Source organism: Pongo pygmaeus, chromosome 13 (assembly GCF_028885625.2).
Source record: "Pongo pygmaeus isolate AG05252 chromosome 13, NHGRI_mPonPyg2-v2.0_pri, whole genome shotgun sequence".
NCBI classification, from domain to species: Eukaryota; Metazoa; Chordata; class Mammalia; order Primates; family Hominidae; genus Pongo; species Pongo pygmaeus.
The window spans coordinates 61034988-61055524 of NC_072386.2; the positions used below are offsets into that span (position 1 = coordinate 61034988).

General features: G+C 38.8%; 1 protein-coding gene across 6 annotated transcripts in view; it reads right to left on the minus strand.

The window, feature by feature from the left end:
• TRPM3 (transient receptor potential cation channel subfamily M member 3) overlaps positions 1 to 17942 on the minus strand; it is a 904985-nt gene extending 887043 nt beyond the window's left edge. For 3 of the 6 annotated variants that reach the window (XM_054501730.1, XM_054501720.1, XM_054501728.1), the window contains exon 1: positions 17679 to 17942. In XM_054501730.1, coding sequence (XP_054357705.1) covers positions 17679 to 17861 — 183 coding nt within the window. In that variant the 5' untranslated portion in view covers positions 17862 to 17942. The remainder of the gene's footprint in view (positions 1 to 17678) is intronic. The other 3 variants (XM_054501724.1, XM_054501719.1, XM_054501717.1) reach the window with 1 other exon arrangement.
• Positions 17943 to 20537: the final 2595 nt, after the last annotated feature.

Here is a 20537-nt window from a genome sequence, read left to right on the forward strand (position 1 = left end):
ATCTAGATATGAAGAGCATTTTATTGAGGACCTAACCTTTGCACAATACTGTATCTCATTAATTAACCTCATTTTTGTCCTGGTCATCAGCCAGAGGGAAACTGGAATGAGAAAATACTTTGACTAAAAGTGGATCTTCACTGTTCTCCTTAACTCATTTCTCCCAACTACCTTTCATATTCTTCAGAGATATAAATGTTTTTCTGGTAGCTCACCTGTCAATCTTTGCTCCGTATTTCAGAAAAGTAATGGGTTAAAAAATAATAATAAAAGAATAAAAGAAGAATTGCCCTACATTTTTTTCTATTTCCTCCACTTTTTAAGACTACAGAACGTAGAGCCAGGCAGGCTGATTTCAAACATAAACTTCATAACATTGGGCAAGTTATTTAATATCTCTGTGCCTTAGTTCCCTTATCTGTAAAATGAGTACAATGATGTTGTCATAAGAAATAAATGATTCAATATATGTAGATCTCACAGAACAGTTTCTGGAACATGGAGTCCAACATGGGTAACTATCACTAACATTCTCATGTCACTGCAGTTGAATCTGCCCTGTGTAGTTGGAATCTGCAAATGCACAGCTTCCAATATCCTAAAGGCCAAACTACATCATCCTGCCTTCAATAAAACATTTTACGGTTCTGTTTGTGATTTCCTACATTACTCACAGTGTATATTGCAAAGCCTAGGGTTGTTTTGAATCCCCTAATCTTTCCCTAATTGCTACACAGTCCCCCAATTCATAGATTGACGGGAGCATTTGTGCACATAGGTTTGGAGTCAAACCTGGGTTCGAATCTCTCTCTCCTACCCCTCTTTTCCAGGCTGACTGCTCCAGCCTCTTTGGCTGCCTTCTTGTTCCTCAAACACATCAGGCATGCCTCTGCCTCGGGACACTTGTACTTGCAGTTCACTCTGCATGGAATGTTCTTTCCCTCATTTAGTATCTCCATGGCTTGCTCCCTCACTTCTTCTGACATCTACCTAACAGCAACAATCAGATAGGCTTTCTCTTTAGCTCAAATGGTGCCTCCTCTCATTCTCTATCTCCCTGTCTTGCTTTATTTTTCCTCACAGCACTTATAATCACTAGATATTTTATTACATATTTATTTGCTTGCCAGTGTATCTTCTGCTGGCCTTCATTAGAATATAAGCTCCAGGAGGGCTGGAACTTGATAAAATGAAAATGTTACCTACATAATCAGATTGTTGTACAAATTGAATGAGATAACACATATGAAATATGAAACGTTTATAAACAAAAAAGAGCTTAACAAAATGCTAAGCATACATCAAATATTCATTTTCCCCCCTCTTCTCATAACAAATGAAGAGGGTCAGCACATTTTGCTTCTCTTATATCCCTACAAGACAGGAAAGAATGTATGGAAATTCTTCAATTCTATGGTCACTACTTAGATTAGCAGCAAAAGGCAACATGTCCTAATTAGATTTTAAATATACTTGGCTTTAAAGCTGTAGTCTTATACTTTCTATAAGCATACAGAGTGAGATTAAATAAGAATGCTGGTGGCCGGGTACAGTGGCTCACACCTATAATCCCAGCACTTTGGGAGGCTGAGGCAGGTGGATCACAAGGTCAAGAGTTCGAGACCAGCCTGGCCAATATGGTGAAACCTCGTCTCTACTAAAAATACAAAAATTAGCTGGGCATGATGGCGTGCACCTGTAGTCTCAGCTGCTGGTAGGCTGGAGCAGGAGAATCGCTTGAACTCAAGAGGCGGAGGTTGCAGTGAGCCGAGATCATGCCACTGCACTCCAACCTGGGCGAGGGAGCGAGACTCCATTTAAAAAAAAAGAATGCTTGTGAAAGGGGTATTTTTGATTAAATGATTTTCCAGTTAATCATCAGCTCTTCTTTCGCCCATTGATTCTGAACATTTCTCTTTCTGATCTGAATGCAGTTTCTTGCCATAATAAGTAGGAAGCATAAAACATAAATCCATCCTCTTACGACTGAGTACAGTATCTTGATTGAGGGTCATTGTGATGGACATCAATATTTATTTGATACAATCGAAAATATTGAAGATACAGCATATTGGCTTGACTCTATTCTAACCTTGAGATAAACCAAGGTAATAACTTCCTCAAATTAAACTCCTAATGAAGACACTTATTTGTCTCTTGTCATATTTTTAATAGTAGATATCTCACACACACATACAGAGAGAGAGAGAGAGAGCCCACTTAACAAGTGTTCCGTAAGTTTTACTTGATGAATTTAAAGTTTTCTAGATCTGGTTTTGATTGACATCACATAAAGACATAATCAGGGCTTATCTAAAGCTTGAAAGGATATGTAAATGTTTCAGCACATTAAAAAGATACTGGAAATAAAGTCTTCAGGTCATGTAAATACAATTGTATTGCCCTACTTTTTATTTTTTTCATTCAATAATTCTCCTCAGACTAAGCTTGTTTGCAGGCCTGCAGACAATAAAGTTTCATTATCAAGTACTGCCTTGACTTAGTCTCAGCATCCATAGTGACCTTTAAGCCAACTTCAAGAAGAAATCATCTTTTTGGGGGAAAAGACACACATTAACATTGCTTACACTCTTTTTATCATCTTACCTATGATTCACAAGTCAGTAGCATGTTGACAAAAAATTAAAGGGTAGTTATATTTGAATTCTTTCTCTACCTTTCCCCAGCTGACCTTGGTTAAAACAGACTTCACTTCTCTGAAATTTTATTTCTTCTTCCATAACTTGTGCATCAAAATAAAACCCACAGTGGAATGATGATGAAAGATTACATAAGAGATCATTAAAAGAGCCTGGTATTAATAAATGCCAAAATTATGCTCATTTTTCTCTCTTACTTCATCTTCTCTCTGTCCAGGATATGAAACACCAAAGTCTACAGGATTTTCATTATGCTCTTTCATTTACTTCACACACAATTACTGAGTTTCTACAACATGCCAGCCACTCAGCAAGATTTGGGAATACACTGATGAATAAAATACAGTCATTGCCCTGAAGAAGATCCTAAACCAAAGGACCCGATTATACTCTATGTACATATAAGGTTTTTATCCAGGAAGAAGTAATAACATCCAGCCTTCTAGAGGTCTTACAATGTGTATGATTCATAAACTATGCAGTAATACAATATTCTGTGAATTACCTCACTGCTCACATTAATACAGGACCATGATGTTATCATACCAGCCTAACAGCCTGTCTCCATCAGTGGACCCAAAGGCACCAGTTATACAAAATACAGTATGATTGAAAAAATAATGTTTTCTGTCCCCCAACTGTATTCAACGGGTAATGAGACAAAAGTAGGACATTTTTTTTTTTTTGCTTATCTCTGGTTCCTTCTGCATTCATTTTTCATGGCCTATTCATTTGGGATGTTTGGTCTTAATAACATGAATTAAGCTCTTGTTTTAGTTACTGTTACCAGTGCATTCTATAGTTACATTCAATAACTTGATGGACCTTCAAAGCAATGAGCTCTTTTTGTAGCTGTAAGCCAGATCATTCTCATTTTGTCCTAGGCCTTGGTAATTTGAATCATTATTGTTTATCTTTTAAGGAAAATTAATTTCATTTAGTGTGGGAGTATCTAATGCTTTTAAATGCATAAAAACTCATTTCTTTGTCACAAAATGGCTGTCGATAATTTAGAACACGGAAAACAATTTTAAAGTTTATCTTTTTGTTCAAAATGTGTGCTTACAGGGATGACTTTGTGATATGAAGCCAAAAAATGGGAATAGATCCTATTCTGAAACTGGTACCCACTCTGGGCAATGTGTTGGTGACAGCAAATGTCAGGTCCAATTATACTACTTCCTCTCAATAAATCTTGAAGGGCTTCTTTTATTAGAGAATTTATAAAGACAACAACAAAAAAAGACATATAATGAATACTCACCAATTACCTTAAACTTAATTATACACACAAGTTGGAATAGTAATACTAATAATATATAGTATAACTACAGTAAAATCCTTAGTTAAGAAAGATAAAGGGAAAAGTGTCTAAAAGTGAAGGTCCAAGTCTTTTTGCCTTTGTCTTGGTTTCTATGCTGTGCTATGAATATAATCTTCAGCTTTCTTTACTTTTTGTTTCATGCTTCACTGGTACTTCTTTGCAGCCATGAATGACCAATTGCAGAATTTCTAAGTCTTCATCTCTGATACGGTTTTGCTATGTCCTCACCCAAATCCCGTCTTGAATTGTAGTTCCCATAATCCCCATATCATGGGAGGGACCCAGTGGGAGGTAACTGAATCATGTGGGCAGTTACCCCCGTGCTGTTCTTGTGATAGTGAATGAGTTCTCACAAGATCTGATGGTCTTATAACGGGCTTTCCCCCTTTGTTTGGCATGTCTCTTTCCTGCCACCATGTGAAGAAGGACATGTTTGCTTCCTCTTCCGCCATGATTGTAAGTTTCCAGAGGCCTCCCCAGTCATGCTGAACTGTGAGTCAATCAAACCTCTTTCCTTTATAAATTACCCAGTCTCGGGTATGTCTTTATTTGCAGCATGAAAACAAACTAATACAATATCCAACCATCGGAGTCTCCATCAGCTGTATATCTACAAACATGGTTGTTTATTTTTCCCTAATTCTGAACAAGTGCTGCAATTTTAAGCTCAAAACTTTCCCACAGATACAAATGAGTGTTGTAGACCCATAACCCAAGATTACCTGCTACACATGCTATAGGCAAATTGGCTTTATATCTCTCTGACCTTTGACAGGAAGATAGCAGCTCTAGGTCGGATGCTTCACATCCCCTAGCTCTTTGTGCTTCTAACACATAGAAGCTTTATGCACTTTGGACATTTGCTGAATTACCATAGAATGTCATCCTGAGGCCAGGCACGGTGACTCACATCTGTAATCCCAGCATTTTGGAAGGCCAAGGTGGGCAGATCACATGACGTCAGGAGTTCAAGGCCAGCCTGGCCAATATGGAGAAACCGCGTCTCTACTAAAAATACAAAAAAAATTAGCCAGGCGTGGTGGCGCGCACCTGTAGTCCCAGCTACTCGGGAGGCTCAGGCAGGAGAATCACTTGAACCCAGGAGGTGGAGGCTGAAGTGAGCCGAGATCATTCCATTGCACTCCAGCCTGGGTGACAGAGCAAGACTCTGTCTCAAAAAATATAAATAAATAAATAAATAAATAAATAAAGTCATCCTGTTGTGTGCTAAATGTTTGTGTCCCCCCCAAAATTCCTATGTTTAAACTTAGTTCCCAAGGTGATGATATTAGGAGGTGGGGCCTTTGGGAGATGACTAGGTCATGAAAGTGGAGCCCTCAAGAATGGGATTGGTGCCCTTATAAAAAAGTTCCACTACGTAAGAACACAGCAAAAGACAGCCACCTAGGAAGCAGGCCTTCACCCTCACCAATCATCACATCTGCCAGCACCTTGATCTTGGACTTTGCAGCCTTCAATATGACAAGAAATAATCTTCTGATGTTTATAAACCACCCAGGCTACGATATTTTACTAGAGCAGCCTAAATGGACTAAAACACATCCTCTGTGACAGATATTCTAGAGAAAACAATCTATTTATTGTTTCCATGAAGTTTTACAGTTTAATTGTTCAAGGCCCAATGTGGTATGACTTCAGTTGTACTTGCAGTAATTTGGTTTTTCAGCTCAGAATTTTCTCGACTTCTTCACAAAGCCATACTTCCCTAAAATAGGCCCATTTTTGAAAAGAAAGAGAGACTCAACTTCTCACCTTATTTGACATTAACATTTTGAAGCCTGAGTGCTAAATTTTTCACCTTTCTTTCTTGCCTATTAACAGTGATGTATAATAATTATCTATTACTATAATCTTTATTTATGGTAATCTATTACTATAATCTTTATTTATGGAGCAAAGGAGACACTTTTATCAAAAATCAGATGTCCTCAAATAACAGGAAAAAATGGTAACAGCTCCATTTTAAAACTAATTATAATGCAAAATTTCAACTTAAGTGTTGTTCTCATTCATTGAGAAGAAAAAATAATAAAATATTTACAAACTATTAATAATTGCATTTTGCAATATCCATGGAGAAAATATTAAATAAGAATATTCAAAAAATTATTTTACCTGTACAGCTTCGATTCAATTAATCAATAACTGAAATTTACACTATCTGTTCATGAGTACAATCCATTGGTTTTCTCACTTATTTGACCCATCTTATCAAACTTTTTAGCAGACTAATAATATAATTAAGACAAGTTTAGTGTACTTATAATGTGAATAATATAGTCATAATATATAAAATATGTATAATTACTATCTAATAGTCTTACAATATATCATGTTATATGCCAAATTCTAGTTTCATTTCTCCCCTCTGTAGCAAGTAAGTCTCTCAGAAGTCTTTTTCACATTTCTTTCTTCTATAGCATTCGAGTCTTTATCTTGTAGGGAGTGGGTGCTCTTTAAAACAAAACATTCACATACCCAAATTTACTGAATATCCACTAGTAAGAAAGGCAATTTCCTCTTCTACCGCCAGCACTATAAATTCAACACTCAGAAAACCAAACTGTGCAAGGAACCTCATCTATTCTGTTCCTTTGTCTACCAGCAGAACCTCATTCCAAATACATGAGTATTTATCATGGATTTAAAGACACCTTAGAGAGAATCATTCAACACCATTTCCATAACATTTTCTAGTGAAGGGTTAACAAATCGAAAAGTAATATCTCAATGCCTATGGAAGGCAGAATAATAACCTCCCAAGGAGGTTCACATCCTAATTTCCAGAACCTGTGAATATGCTACTTTACATGTCAATGGGGAATAAGGTAGCTAATCATTTGACCTTAAAATAAAGAGATGGTTTTCAATTACCCAGGTGGGCCCAATGTAATCATAAATTTCCCTAAATGCAGAAGAGAGAGGCAGAAGAGGAGAATCAGAAAAAGCAATGTGATAGCAGAAAGGCCAAAAAGATGTTACTTTACTGCCTTTGAAAATGGAGAAAGGGACTGATATGGCTTGGCTGTGTCCCCACCCAAATCTCAACTTGAATTGTATCTCCCAGAATTCCCACATGCTGTGGGAGGGATCCAGCAGGAGGTAACTGAATCATGGGGGTCAGTCTTCCCTGTGCTAGTCTCGTGATAGTGAATAAGTCTCACAAAATCTGATGGGTTTATCAGGGGTTTCTGCTTTTGCTTCTTCCTCATTTTCTCTTGCTGCCACCATGTAAGAACTGCCTTTTGCCTCCTGCCTTGATTCTGAGGCATCCCCAGCCATGTGGAACTGTAGGTCCAATTAAACCTCTTTTTTTTTCTTTTTTTTTTTTTTTTTTGAGATGGCATCTTGCTCTGTCACCCAATCTGGAGTGCAGTGGCTTGATCTCGGCTCACTGCAATCTCCGCCTCCTGGGTTCGAACAATTCCCCTGCCTCAGCCTCCAGAGTAGCTGGGATTATAGGCAAGCACCACCATGCCTGGCTAATTTTTTGTATTTTAGTAGAGACAAGGCTTTCACCATGTTGGCCAGGATGGTCTCAATCTCCTGACCTCGTGATCTGCCCACCTCGGCCTCCCAAAGTGCTGGGATTACAGGTGTGAGCCACTACACCCAGCCTAAACCTCTTTTTCTTCCCAGTATTGGGTATGTCTTTATCAGCAGTATGAAAACAGACTAAGACAGGGACCATGAGCCAAGGAATGTGGGTGGCTTCTAGAAGCTGGAAAAGGCAAGCAAATAGATTTTCATCTAGATATTACAGAAACAGAGCCCTGCTGACATCTTGATGTGTAGTCCAGTGAAACCCATGTCATACTTCCGTACTACAGAACTGAGATAATAAATACATGTTACTTTCAGCCACTAAGTTTGTAGTAATTTCTTATGGCAGCATTGGAAACTTAACACAATACCCAACACTTTCTTAAATTCTGAAAGCAGAATCTCTAATACAGAAATAGTTTGACAATATATTTTTACAAGTTCTATTTCTTAATAATACTTTAATTGGCCTCCACAATTAATGGGTCAAATATTTTCTGCTAGTTAGCTGAATACAATGCCCCAATTAAAATCTAAGGCCTGACAGTACACTAACAAATTAATGCCAACACACAGCTCCTATTATTATTAGCTCAACTTTTTAAAAACTGTCTCAAACATTTATCTTGACTATTATAAGAATTATAACTCAGAATAAGAAAATAGTTGATGAAGGAAGTTTCTGCTTATAAAATTATTTCAGCTAATAAATGAACAAGGAAAGACAGAATCATAATATCACTATTTTGCAATGCCCAAATAAAATAATGGATCTTGGCAAACTCCAAATATAAAGGCCAGATCCATTCCATTATCAGTTTTTCTTAGCCTGTAAGCTAAGAATAATTTTTGCATTTTTAAATGGTTAAAATATCAAAAGAATAATATTTCATAAGGTAAAAGTTATATGAAATTCCCATTTTAGTGTTTATAAATGATGTTTTGTTGGAACACAGCCATGACCATTTATTTACATAATGTTTATGGCTGCTTTTGAAAGAACTGTTAACAGCAAGAATTGAATGATTATAAGAGACCTTATAGCCTGCAAAACCTAAAACATCAGCCAGGCGTGGGGGCTTATGCCTGTCCTAGCAGTTTAGGAGGCTGTGGTGGGTGGATGACCTGAGGTCAGGAGTTCGAGACCAGCCTGGCCAACATGGTGAAACCCTGTCTCTACTAAAAATACTAAAATTAGCCGGGAGTGGTGGCAGGCGCCTGTAATCCCAGCTACTAGGGAGGCTGAGGCAGGAGAATCGCTTGAACCCAGCGGGCGGGGGTTGCAGTGAGCAGAGATGGCACCACTTCACTCCAGCCCGGGCAAAAGAGTGAAACTCCGGAAAAAAAAAAAAAAGAAAAAAAAACCCTAAAACATTTACTATTTGGCTCTTTGAAGAAAAATTTGCCAGCCCCTTCTCTAAGCAATCATCCCCAGTGGTGGCTAATACCCAAAATTGAGAGACAGCCAGAATACCTATGAAGTATTGTTGCCAAAAACTCAAATTAAAACTGATCTAGGCACCTGGTCAAATCACCAGTTCATAGGAAATACAATGGACAGAGAATCATCTGAGAAGACACCATTGGGATGTATTCAGCAAAAGACAGAATGTAGAAGACTGTGCAGGATAAATACATTTCTCTGACAAATAATTGTTGAGAGGAAAAGAAGAGAGATAAGGAGAGGGAAAACCATAGACTAAAAAGAAAAATTATAATGTGTCCACTACAGTTTGGATTCTAATTCAAACAGAATTATGAGATAATCAAGGAAATACAGTTCTAACTTAATATCTGTGGGTATTAAGTTTTTTTAAAAATTTGATAATAGTGTTACAGTTTTGTTTTAATAAAGAGTCCTGGGTGGTTGCAGTGGCTCATGCCTGTAATCCCAGCACTTTGGAAGGCTGAGGTGGAAGGATCACTTGAGCCCAGGAGTTTGAGACCAGCCTGGGCAATGTGGCAAAACCCCTTCTCTACAAAAAAATATAAAAATTAGCAGGGTGTGGTGGTGCATGCATGTAGTCCCAGCTACTTGGAAGGCTGAGGTGGGAGAATCACCTGAGCCCGGGTGGTTGAGGCTGCCGTAAGCAGTGATTGTGCCACTGCACCCCAGCCTGGGCGATAGAGTGAGACTCTGCCTCAAAAATAAATAAATAAATAAATCTTCCTCTTCCAGATATTTTTTAGAGGAAGTGATGTAATACCTAAGACTTGCTTACAAATAATCTAGTGGGAGAGAGAAGAAATAGAAAATAGGGATATAGATGAAGCAAGATTGATTTGTCATGAATTGATCATTATTAAACCTGAGTTATAGGTTTATTACACCATTGCCTCTACTTTTGTATATGTTTGTAATATGCCACAATAAAAGAAAGTTTTAAAAACATTCCTTCCCAAAGTCCTTGAGCTTCATGAAGAGATTAATTTTATAACTATAATCTATTTCAATACATAAAGAATCCAGTAATAAAAATGCCAAAAGCAAAAAGTATCATATTTCAATATAGTATGGATTTTATATTTTAGCCCCAAGAATGTCAATAAACTACCTTTGGTAAAAACATAGAAGAATGGACATTTCAAGGACCAGGATCTGCTGTAGAAAATAATCATCTTGGAAAAGACAAGCTGATTTTATTTTCTGAAGCATTTTCAAAACCAGCCCAATACAATTATCAGTCATTACATCATGGATGTGATCAACAACCTCCTAATTTCAGAAAAATTAAAGACCATAAACAACATTTCCTGTCAAACAAAAGCAACTTCTGCTTTTTACATGCGTTGTAACAAGTCTAGTTAACACCAATAGTTAGATAACTGTTTCCATTCAGTGAATAGCTCTGACCAGACACTGAATTAACTATACATATCAATATACTTAATGTTCATAAGTCATCCTGGGGGGCAGGTATTTTCATCTTCATTTTATCATGATGGAAGACAATAAGATTCAGTTGCAAAACCAGCGAATGACCTGAATCAGGCTGGAAATCAAGTCTGTCTAATTTGAATGTTAATACAGTCTTAGATCGGAAGGCCAGCACCACTCCCCTGCTGCCCCACGCAAAATTTTGGCTCAGGTCAGAGATTGGGATCCAGACAATCAAGGAAATGGCATGGGGATATTTTAGCTTCTTTTAAGACATTTTATTTATTTCAAAAAAATATGAAGAAAAGATGGCAAATTGTTCATCTCTAATGTGTATTATGATTATGTGGATTATTTTTGTCATGTTCTCTACTATTTTTGTATATTTGAGACTAAGTTTTAAATAAAAATAAATACAATAAATACTTTTCTTAGGCTGGGCGCGGTGGCTCACACCTGTAATCCCAGCACTTTCGGAGGCCGAGGCGGGCAGATCACGAGGTCAGGAGATCGAGACCATCTCTGGCTAACACGGTAAAACCCTGTCTCTACTAAAAATACAAAAAAAATTAGCCGGGCATGGTGGCAGGCACCTGTAGTCCCAGCTACTCAGGAGGCTGAGGCCAGAGAATGGCGTGAACCTGGGAGGCGAAGCTTGCAGTGAGCCGAGATTGAGCCACTGCACTCCAGCCTGGGTGACAGAGCGAGACTCCATCTCAAAAAATAAATAAATAAATAAATACTTTTCTTTATTAACAAAACACTGAAGTGAATCTTAAACTCACTAGGAAAGGAAGAAGGATTATCCTAACAGAACTGGGGAGAAAAGAGTCATAGAAATATAATTCACCCAAGGCTACACAGCTAATAATGAACAGAACCAGGATTCCAATCTAGATCTGCTCAGTTCCAGAGCCACCATACTGTACCATACAAATATTTGCATTTGCTGTCATTGTTGTTATTTCTTTTCCTCATCTAACTTGCCTCCCATTCACTGCACTGGCATCTATCCTCATGACTCATTTAAAATGACTCTCAGAAAGGTATTATTGCCCTCTTTCCAAATTGCAAAATCCAAGTGACTGTTTTTCTTCCTCATCTTTTGAGAAGCAGGCATAAATGTCTCAGAAGCTTTTTCTCCAAACCTCCCACCACCACACTTAAAGAGGCATTGACTACTTCAACCTTTGCTCCAATGTACTCTGACTATAAAGCTAGACTTTGTATATCTCTGTGTTGTCACTTTGCATATCTCTTGTGTTAAACTATCAGCTCTATTGGAGATGCTGTCCAGTACTTACCATGGTGCCTAACACTTCTTCAGTGTTCAACAAAAGTTAGATGAATGTTTTTTTAAACGTTGTTCTCTATAATCCTTTCATTTTTGCTTTACCAGCCCTCTTTTGGCTTTGCAAATGAAAGAAATAAAAAGTAAAAGCAACACATAGAAGACCATCACAGCTGGTCTAACAAAATGAAAGTAATGTTTTCTTACTATTTATAAGTTATTTTTAATGATTCCATTGTTTTTAAAGATCTAGTAATTAATCGCAGGAGAAGCTGTTCTAATACTTTTGGGAATAATGAAAACAAACTTTAAATCATCATAATGCAAAGATATTTTACTCCTCCAAACTTAAAGTATTTGAATTAGGCATTTTCTAACATATTCGTGGTCCTCAAATTAAAGCTGAAACTAAATTAAAATTTTTAATTCACTGTGATGAGGAGGAGGAGCTTGTTGTTATATTAATTACTAGAGAGAGATATTATTTCAGAAATGCTTTAACAAAATGGACCATTATCAGAAAACGGTCTTTTTTTCCACACACAAAAAAAATCACAATAACCAGAAAATACAACTGTATTCCTGAGCAATACAACATTGTCCCTTTTTTATGTTTTTAACAGAGTGAGTAAAAGGCAGTAGACAAAAATCAACCTGTCAAGAAATGGTTTATACAGTAATGGGCTAGCACTGCAGGAGATTCGCTCTGCTTTCATCAGGAGAGCCCTTTGTGTAACAAGAACAAACTACTAAAGGTTTAATGACATTGCAATAGCATATTAGACACTGAAAAAGGAAACAAGAATTCTTTTCACCCAGTTGCAGTTGTTTCTACGATAGCCACAAAGGACCTACTAGCCATGTAATCCTTAAATGGGCAATTGGTTGAGAGATGAGTTTTTCTGACTTCAGTTTTGACTTTGACTTGGCTTTTTTTTTTTTTTCTGAGACGGAGTTTTACTCCGTTGCCAGGCTGGAGTGCAATGGCATGAACTCAGCTCACTGCAACCTCTGCCTCCAAGGTTCAAGTGATTCTCTTGCCTCAGCCTCCTGAGTAGCTGCGACTACAGTCGCACAGTACCACCCCCAGCCAATTTTTGTATTTTTAGTAGAGATGGGGTTTCACCATGTTGGCTAGGATGGTCGCTATCTCCTGACCTCGTGATCCACCCGCCTCAGCCTCCCAAAATGCTGGGATTACAGGCATGAGCCACTGTGCCCACCTTCTTCATTTATTTTAAGACCTTAAAGAATTCTGCTTTTAGCAGGGAAAACTGGAAATTACCTAGTAGGCTCAAAGAGGGCAAGTCAACATCAGAAACAAATGGTAAGTTTGTTTGTGGATCCCTCCTGCACACACAGCATCTCAAACAGCTGTGAGAAGAGTGGCTTTGGTAACCAGCTGAAATGGACTTGCTTACTTGGCAGCACTGTGCTTTCTACATACTCACTGCTGTTTCCATACACTCTCTCAGTTGCCCACTTGTCTGCACAAGGTGTGATAATCTGTGGTTGGTACCTGCTGATAAGGGTAATTATAGCATTAGTGGAAGCAAGAGTGCTGTCTAAGGCTGAAAAACAACTCTAATTACACCTCCATCATTTTACTCCCTCAGCACAGTTTCTTTTTCTCCTTTTACAGAGTTTACTCAGAGACTAAATTAAATCTGCATCTATTTGAAAACAAGCTTTTAAATAGCTGTGGGGGTAGAAAGAGAAATCTCCTTTTAAAATTAAAAATACATACATGCTAAGTGCAAGGGAAAGGGGGGATATGGAGGGGAAAAAAGAATATAAATCCATTTATTACCACTAAACTATACACTGAAAAATGGCAAATACGGTAAATTGTACATGTATATTTTACCTAAATAAAAATAAATAAGTAAATAAAGATAAATGTGTGGTTAAATTTAAATTAAGGTTAAAAAGGAGAGCATATAGTTTGGGAGAGGATAAATATACTTAACTGAAATCTAAATTATTTTTCTCTTTTTCCCAAAATAATGCTGGATTTTTTTCTTTATATTCTGATTAAAAAATGTGAGATGAAATAAAAATACACACATGCTGTGGTGAGCAGCTGACATTTGTAATGCGAGACGGCACTTGCTGAATCACCTTTCAATAGATTTCCATGCATTTCTGTACAGATAGAATCAAAACAAATAGCAGGAATAACAAGAAGAATAATTCACAAAGAAATATGAAATCCAAATCTTATAGAATGAAGACAAAGAAGTTTTAAATTACTTTTATACCTACTGACCAATTCAACACAGACAGTAATTAAAACATTAATATCCAGAAACTTAATTTGATATCTGAATTTCAAATGTATAACTTTCATAATAAAACTATGAAATTAATATATAATGTCTTTACATTTACTAAAAAACAGTTTAGAATTGAAAAATGACCTATGACCCAATCTCAGAAAGGAACAATTTCCAAGGAATGAATATAATTAAATACCACTTTACCGTATCAGAATTTTATGATTTGGGGTGTAATTTAATATTGTAGATTAATGGATTATAGCAAAGCAACATGAATTCATAAAGCTTCCATTGTAAACCATGAAGCCTTAAAATATGGGAGAGAAGATGTTTCCTGAATTACAAAAATGGAAAAAAAAAAAAGTCTTTTCAAATCAACAAGGATTGATTTGTTAGACACACCCACTATTGTGGTCCAGAACTTGAGAACATGCATTTTAAATGCCACTATTAGGACACAGAACAGCTGCCCCTTCCTTCAGCTATTGCACAGGGCAGCGCTGCTTCTGCCTGTCACCAGAACAGAAGCAGATCCAAGTGGGCAGTGGCAGGGATAGCACACATTTTCTACTGTAGGCCTGCCATACTCCATAAGAGCATCAAGACTTCATTTACTCCAAAGAGACTGCCAGAAATGCAACTTTTGGGTTTCTAATATTGGCGTCAAAATCATGGACTTATCCAACCCCTAAGAAAACCCCTACATATTTAGTGATAAGTAGGTAGGAAATCTAACTGTCAAAGTCAAGTCAAGCCGACCTCCCCTACACTTTACACATCAAAACAGCATGTCTCAGATCATGAATAAAGTATTTCTGGATACCAAAAGTATAGCAGAACTCTCCTTACTGAAGAAAATATCTTCTATTAATTATGATGTATGCAATGCTTTGTTGCTAGTGAAAATGAAAACTAAGTCAGGAGCGATGGCTCATACCTGTAATCTCAGCACTTCGGGAGGCTGAGGCAGGCAGATCACGAGGTCAGGAGATCGAGACCATCCTGGCCAACATGGTGAAACCCCATCTCTACTAAAAATACAAAAATTAGCTGGGTGTGGTGGTGCGTGCCTGTAATCCCAGCTACTCAGGAGGCTGAGGCAGGAGAATCACTTGAACCAGGGAGGCGGAGGTTGTAGTGAGCCAAGATTGTGCCACTGCACTCCAGCCTGGCGACAGAGCAAGAATCCATCTCAAAAAAAAAAAAAAAAAAAAAACTAATACAATCATTCCCCTTGAGGACAGAGTCATGGACTACATCATTCCCTGGGAATAACTTTAACTGGAAGTGATTTCAACAATCCAACTAAAGCAGAGAAGAGAGTAACAAATGTCACATTAAAAAAACAATTATTTTATATTCTCAAAAGAAAAAAGATTTATGAAAGCCCCCATGTTTTACTATTAATCAAATTTTTCCACATTTTTCTATTTTGTCTTCAAAAGAAAGAGTGAACCCCTCATATTTTCTTTGTCAGGATGGATACCACAATATTTTGGGGACAACACATAATGAATAAGATTCACAGCTACATTATGGAATATCTTATTTATTCATAAGAATAAATAAAGAACAGCATTAATCATATTAACTGCTTTAATCTTTATAGGTTAGGCTATTTTTTTACAGCTCACTTTAAGGGAGAGAAAAAAATCTTACCTTAAAGATTAAAAACTTTTATAAGCATGTCTGCTATAAGCATTATGATTTCCTTCCTCCTGTTTGCATAAATAAGTTGGGGGTCTCACTTACAAACGAAGTCAAAACTCTTTGTTAACAACTATAGAATCAAACCTTGGTTCAAAACCACCATCTTAGCTCTAAGATTTACAAAACCTCACTATCTTTGTTTAAAACACTGATAATTAAAAATTATGGCTAGAAGCACTTATTATTAGGTTTTTAGAAGAAAATCAATATCAAACTTGCCATGCAATGTGAGAATAAGCACAAGCTTTTGCCTTAACTGGTTTTTAACTGAATTACTAATGTTTCAATTAACAAGTACTACAGAGAACTACAGCACCATCATCACGCTTAGTAAACAGGAGGACATAGTTACTTTTCCAGATGTCTCTGGTTGTCATGGTACCCTCTTAGGCTCTTTTCCCACATTTTTATTCTAGGTAACAAACCTGCAATCATTTACTCTAACTTATAACATAGTTATATGAAGATTTTTTATGTTCCTGATATAGACTGTGCACACACCTGTTGAACAGAATCAAAAATACAACATAAGAAGTTCCTTAGATTAACACTTAGACTTCTTAAAAAGAGGATTGAATTTTTAGTTCACATACTTGATAAAAAACAGATGTCATGAATTTTATATTTTCCACATAATTTATTTCAGAAAAACCTGTCTTCAGATTAATATTCTTTTGTAAAAAATATTTTCGAGTCCACATTTCTAAACAATATTTCTACACCTGAAGTAAAATCACTTGCCTTTTTAGGGGTGCTAGCCCCATATTTAGATGAAAAAACCTGCTCACAAAAAACATTAAGTATTTGAGAAAAATACCTGAAATTTCATAACATTTTTGTAAACAAGCAACCAAAATAAACACACCAAAAATTTCAAATGTTTATATTACATTCTGTTGAAGTAATGTTTAAATATCTTACTTTTCAGGGATTAATTTTTATCCTTCAATGACGACTTCCCAAAAACAGAGCAGGGTAACATTAATCACGCTGTGGGATCAATGCTTGTGTACCATTCTTTCTTTTAATTAAATCAAAGTCTCTTCAATATGCAACATCTGCTGTCAAGCCCTTTGGATGTAAAACAAATACACACACACACACACACGCACACACACACACACGCTGGTATTCTTAATGATGTTTGGGAAGTTAAAAGTGGTGTATCCTCTTTCCCCAGGAGCAACAGGAGGGCTTTGCACTCTCTTCTAGAACAGAGTTCTCTCCCTCCGGGATAAAGGAAAACATAATATTCACATACTAAAAATGCAAATGCAGCTAAAGCTTTTTATCAACTGCACTTCTCTACACACATATGATGCCTATATTAATTTCACTGGAGTGCTTTTATTGCACTAATTAGACAGTGAAGAGGAGCTGACACATGGGAAAACTTGTCTGAACGCTGTATATGTTAAGCAGTAGGATTACAAGCACCTGGGATATTCTTGCTATTCTCTGTATGCAAATGACATCCTGCAAACAATTAAACGCTCCTATTAAAATAGTGGGGGTGTGGGATGGAAAGAGCAAGTGCTAACGGAGTAAAAATATGGCATGCCCTTTCTATTCCTCCCTCATTCAGCGGAGGCCGAGTACCTTCGACATGCTGCACAGACAGACCCTTGGGAACGTATACAGGAGTCACAATACATTCGACAACGTCTCACACGCTCTGTTAGCTGCAAAACTCTTAGGATCTAACAGCGAGCCCCCTCGCCTCTCGAACATGTTTTCAATTTTTTGCAGAGCCGCCAGAAACGTCAGGAGACCCTCCCCTGCTGAAGGGAGGGAAGACGTTCCTTCTCGCCCTTCCTCACAGCCCCCAGCACTCTCTTTCATTAGAAGCGGCGCCACAAGTTCCCTGGCTCTCACCCTTAAGGAGGCAAGTTCAGCACCATGGAAAGGGCTCGAGTCGCGTGCGAAGGGAGAAAACAAAGCAAAGACTGTGGCTCTCCCCACGGCCACTCACCGGCGTCTGCTGCGACGGGAGTCCCGAGCGCTTGGTGGACCCCTGCTTGGAACTTAACCTTTTCCACGACTCGGCAAACCTGCCCCGGCTGGCGCTCCGGCTGCGTCTGCGGCTCTCCGCGCTGTCCTCGCGGTCGGAGCAGCCCCGCTCCATTTCCGCCGCATCCCTCCACTTCTTCCCCATGAAAAGTTCGCCTCCCTCGGCCGGGAAACAGCCCAGCGCCGAGCGCTCTCGCTGGCTCCTCGCCGCGGGTCTCCCTCCAGCCTGCGCGCGCAGGTCTGCCTCCAGCCTGCGCGCGGCTCTCGGTTGGCGCTGCCTTTGCCTCAGCCGGCTCCTGCCAGAGCCCCGCGCTCCGTTACCGCTGCCGCCACCAGGCTGCGCTTGCGCCCGCGATTGGCTCAACTGTGGGCTGGGGCTGCGAGCGCCACCTGCGCCCGAGCCAGCTTTCTTTTGCGTCCCCAAATTGCTCTCCACCCGGCAGCCGCCGCCTTCTCTGGAGAGTGCAGGGCCCACGCCTGAGGCTGTTGATGCGCCGCAGGGTAGCGCTCCCAGCGGTCACCTCACCCTGCCCAGCACCCCAGACCTGGGGACCCACCTCCCCCCACCCCGAGCTGCGGGTGGAAGCCTAGGTTACCCGCACTGGGTGGGTGGAGACTGCAGTTGACTTAGAAAAAGACAGGAAGGGGCAACTTTGTTCTTCCTGCTCCCTTTCTTCCCTTCTCTTTGCAACAACAACTCGCTCCTAAGTATCCTTGGGAAGATTGGAGCTTCATCCCCTTGTCAGACGCCGCACTTATTTCTTCTCCAGCTTGCTCAGACTAGCCCACTGGGTCTCAGACTTGGCTGCACACTGGAGTTACCTAGATCTTTTTTCTCTTTCTCTTTTTTAAATGGTGATATTCCTCAGAGTCTAATTTAATTGGCCTGGCTGTGGCCTGGGAATCAGGATATTTAAAAGCTGCCAAGGTGATTCTAGCTGCTCCATCCCCATCAGCAATTTAGGGCCTTCAAGGGCCTGTACTGTGGCGGTAAGGCAGAGGAGGATTCTTGGGAAGGGAAGGCTGTTACTTCTCCTTACCTCAACTCATTTCTCTTTCCGGGGTAGGAATGGGGTATTCAGTTTCCCCTCTCACCCTGGGCGGTTAAGCAGCGAGGAGGACATGAGACAGATTCGTGGTGGAGCTCCTGTGTGTTGTGTATTCTGTGACCCCTGCACCTTGTTGTTCTTTCATGTTTTTGCCTTCTGCTCATTAGGACAGCTGGCTGGCCCTCATGAGTTTTGTGTCAGTTATTTTACCAGACTGAGCTGTCCACATGTTCAGGAATGCCCTTGATCAAATGAGAGAGGGCAGTTGGGGGCATCACAAATTAACAAAACCTGAAAACAATGGCTTTACCTACCATTAAAGGGAGTGATGCCTAAAATCGCTCCCGGTTGAAAAGGGCCGTCTGGTTGCTTATCTGTTGCAATGGCAATAGATGTATTTTCATTTCTTTCTGAAATCAAGCATTCTCTGTCCTATTTGAATATTGCCAGATCTTCCCAGGAGGCAAAGGTGAAGGAGGATTAAGAGGGAAGGGGAGAGGGTGAGAAATGCTGTGGGAAAATTGGTGTTGTGGCACTAGCTGTAAAAATCACAATCTGAGTTGCAGTGGTCAGTGTGATTAAGCAGAGGTTCTGAAACTGGCTAGTTTACGGGAATGGAATACAGAGCTCTAAAATCCCATAGCTGTGCACCTGCATGTAGTGTTACATGCATATTAATCCTGCCATTTTAAGTAAAAGAGACTCACAGGGCATACATCCTATCTTTTTAAACAACCCTCTGTGTCTAGAAATCACACACCCATATTAAACGAAATGAGTCTCTAAACAATGTTTGCAACACACAACGCCATTTAATGAGAAAACCACAGGCTCCATTTCACATTTTCTCACTCCCTATCTAAGTTCATGGATTTGAAATTATTAGTGACATTTAATGGAAATACCGTAATTTAGTCCAGATTCCTCCCCCTCACAAAAACAAATCAAAATGATTATGCTTAGTTTACAAAATTACACAGGTATGAAAACCAAATACCAACTAGTGGGTAGAATAAAAGTCAGCATATTATTCCTTAAAGTAAATATTTACTTTTTCCTTTAGTTGCTTACAAAGGGGTATATAGGTATGACTATATAAATTCCCTAAGAGATGAAAAGCCTGTGTTTTAACCTGGATGCCTTTAAAGTTCACCCTTTAGGTATTACAATAATAACATCCCTTAAAAGGAGCTAAGAGAGGCCTTCACAGATATATCAAGGCACATCATCCAAGAACATTCACTGTGCAGAGCCAGGAGACCCTGGTTCACCCACATCGACCCATAAAGGGGAAAATGACCCTGCCATAAAGGGTGTCTGTCATGAAAGACTGTTCCAGCACATCAGTGCATACTCAGAGCAACTGATGAGATTTTTAGATGTACTTAGAAAAATGTAATGATGAGTAGTGACTGCATGTGTCATATTTTTTAGCTGTTCGGTCTAAAAATGAGCTTTCAATTGCCCTTCTCTTAAAGCACTGTTTTTAAAGGCTTGTTTGAAGATGATCTCTGCATTTCTTTTTTGCACTTGACAGGTACCAAAAATGTCTTGGAACTGTATATGAGGCTAAATTAGATGTGACTGTAGGCAACCAGAAAACTGACCCTTTCCTCTTCTAATATTCATTTGTCTTTCCAAAGCTCCTAATAGCCTGAAACTGGAAGAATAAAGTGAAAGTCTATCATATTTTTTTACAAAATTAATGCAGAATGGCAGCACCAAAGCTAAGAACACATTGAAAATCACCAGCATTCAAATTCTGGAATACA